This window comes from Alligator sinensis, unplaced genomic scaffold (assembly GCF_000455745.1).
Source record: "Alligator sinensis unplaced genomic scaffold, ASM45574v1 scaffold611_2, whole genome shotgun sequence".
Lineage (NCBI taxonomy): Eukaryota > Metazoa > Chordata > Crocodylia > Alligatoridae > Alligator > Alligator sinensis.
Window position 1 is genome coordinate 3,466,222 of NW_005841869.1, and position 1,720 is coordinate 3,467,941.

General features: G+C 46.9%; 1 protein-coding gene across 1 annotated transcript in view; it reads right to left on the reverse strand.

The window, feature by feature from the left end:
* Window positions 1-623: 623 nt before the first annotated feature.
* PPP6C (protein phosphatase 6 catalytic subunit) overlaps window positions 624-1,720 on the reverse strand; it is a gene marked incomplete at its 5' end in the record, with an annotated part of 5,578 nt that continues 4,481 nt past the window's right edge. Inside the window, one exon of the mRNA XM_006016958.3 lies at window positions 624-1,563. Within this exon, the coding sequence (XP_006017020.1) occupies window positions 1,315-1,563 (249 nt within the window). The remainder of the gene's footprint in view (window positions 1,564-1,720) is intronic.

Below are 1,720 nucleotides of genomic sequence, written 5' to 3' on the forward strand. Positions count from 1 at the left end.
ATGCCTCCCCTCGCCGCTTCCGGGACGGCCGGAACCGGAAGCTCCGTCGGAAGGGGAGGGCGAGAGGCGGGCCGGAAGCGAGGCGGCACTTCCGGGTGGGCGGGTCACGACCGGAGCAGAAGGCTGGCCCCAGAACCGCCCCCCCCACGTCACTTGTCACAGAGGAAAGGAAGCAGGAGCGAAGGGCATGGAGGTTTCTACCCGGGGCTGAAGCTACTCGCCCCCCAGGCTTGCAACCAGGGTCCCAAGCGCACAGCGTGGCGTGGCCCTTTGGTTCTCCGACACGTAACAGTACACGCGTCACCCGCTGCCACGTCTATGCAACACTGCGGTTAGCGTGTAAGATGGTCCCCCGACTGTCAGCCACCAGCTCGGTCGTTTCTTCGGTGCGTGGTCCCAGCGACGGCACGGGCCGGAACAGGACCCGGCTTCGCGCGCCAGGAGCTGCGGTTGCTAACGAGAACGGTAACGGGACGTCGCGGGACCCGCGCGCCTAGAAGGACACAGCTGCCGCTCTTGGCACGGTTGCGTTTCGGAGCAGAGCCGCGGTGGCTGGATCGCTTCCCCGCGAGCGAACCGACGGGGTACGCGGTTCTCGAGACGGAAAAGGACATACGTTCACATCAACAATGCAGGATTTTTATTTGCAATATTTAACCTAGGAGGTGGATTTCATTTAAGATATGACTTTATTAAAAATACAAGGTATCTGAAAAAATCAGAACAATTATTTTAATGTACAAATTCAATAGCTGTAGCACATTCTTTCTATTTTAATTGGAATCCTAAAAAAACAAGAGGGAACAGCCCTTTAGACCACTTTATTTCATATCCACTTAAAACAAGATATAACAAGGACAAATTCAGTTTTATGCCTTGGAGATGTGTACACAACACAACGCATTTACGGTCCCATCGTGCACACCAGGTAACTTTGCTGCTGAAATTTCTTAAAACTTACCAAACAAAACGTTGAATGACATAGTGGGCTATCCAAATAGTTCCAATGCATTTATGATTTTTTTAAATTTTTTTTTTTAAAGAGGGAAAACATTTCACCTACAACCAGAAATATACAAGAACTATATGCAGCAGTATAAATGGTGAGGACATTTCACAAGCATTCTCAATTTGATCCAGGGTGGGGAAATCAAGGTATATTCGCTACAGACTCCATCATACACAATAAATTTAGATAATTTAAAAATAAAAAAAGGCAAGAGGCAGCATTTCAGCAGCAAAGTGCTCAATAAAAAGTATATTGTAGAGGGATAGTACAAGGGAATGGGGGAAACAGCAGGACGGGAAAAGATCTCAAAGAAAATACGGTGTAGTTGTTCTAGGAGGAATTACACGTTCTGAGTCTGGAACTGCGCGAAATAGCTTTGGTTCTCTTGTATTTACATCTTTAAAGACCATGATTGATGCAATATTTCCGCAGCGGTAGCAGTAATTCGGCGCAGACCATACTGTTACCAATTTCTCATCAAACATGAATTTATAGCCTTCATGCACTAGCTGATGCGCTCTGCAGATGAGTTTTAAGTTGTTGATATGAACAAACTGTAATATAAAGAAAGAAAAGGCGTGTAAACGTACGCAAGTCAGAGATGCTCTTTATACAGCAGCTCTGCCACTTAGAGCAACGTATCTTAAGGGCAAACAAGTATCCCACTTAATGAAGAGGTTCGCTTTGCAAACCTGCACATAATTGTCAGCA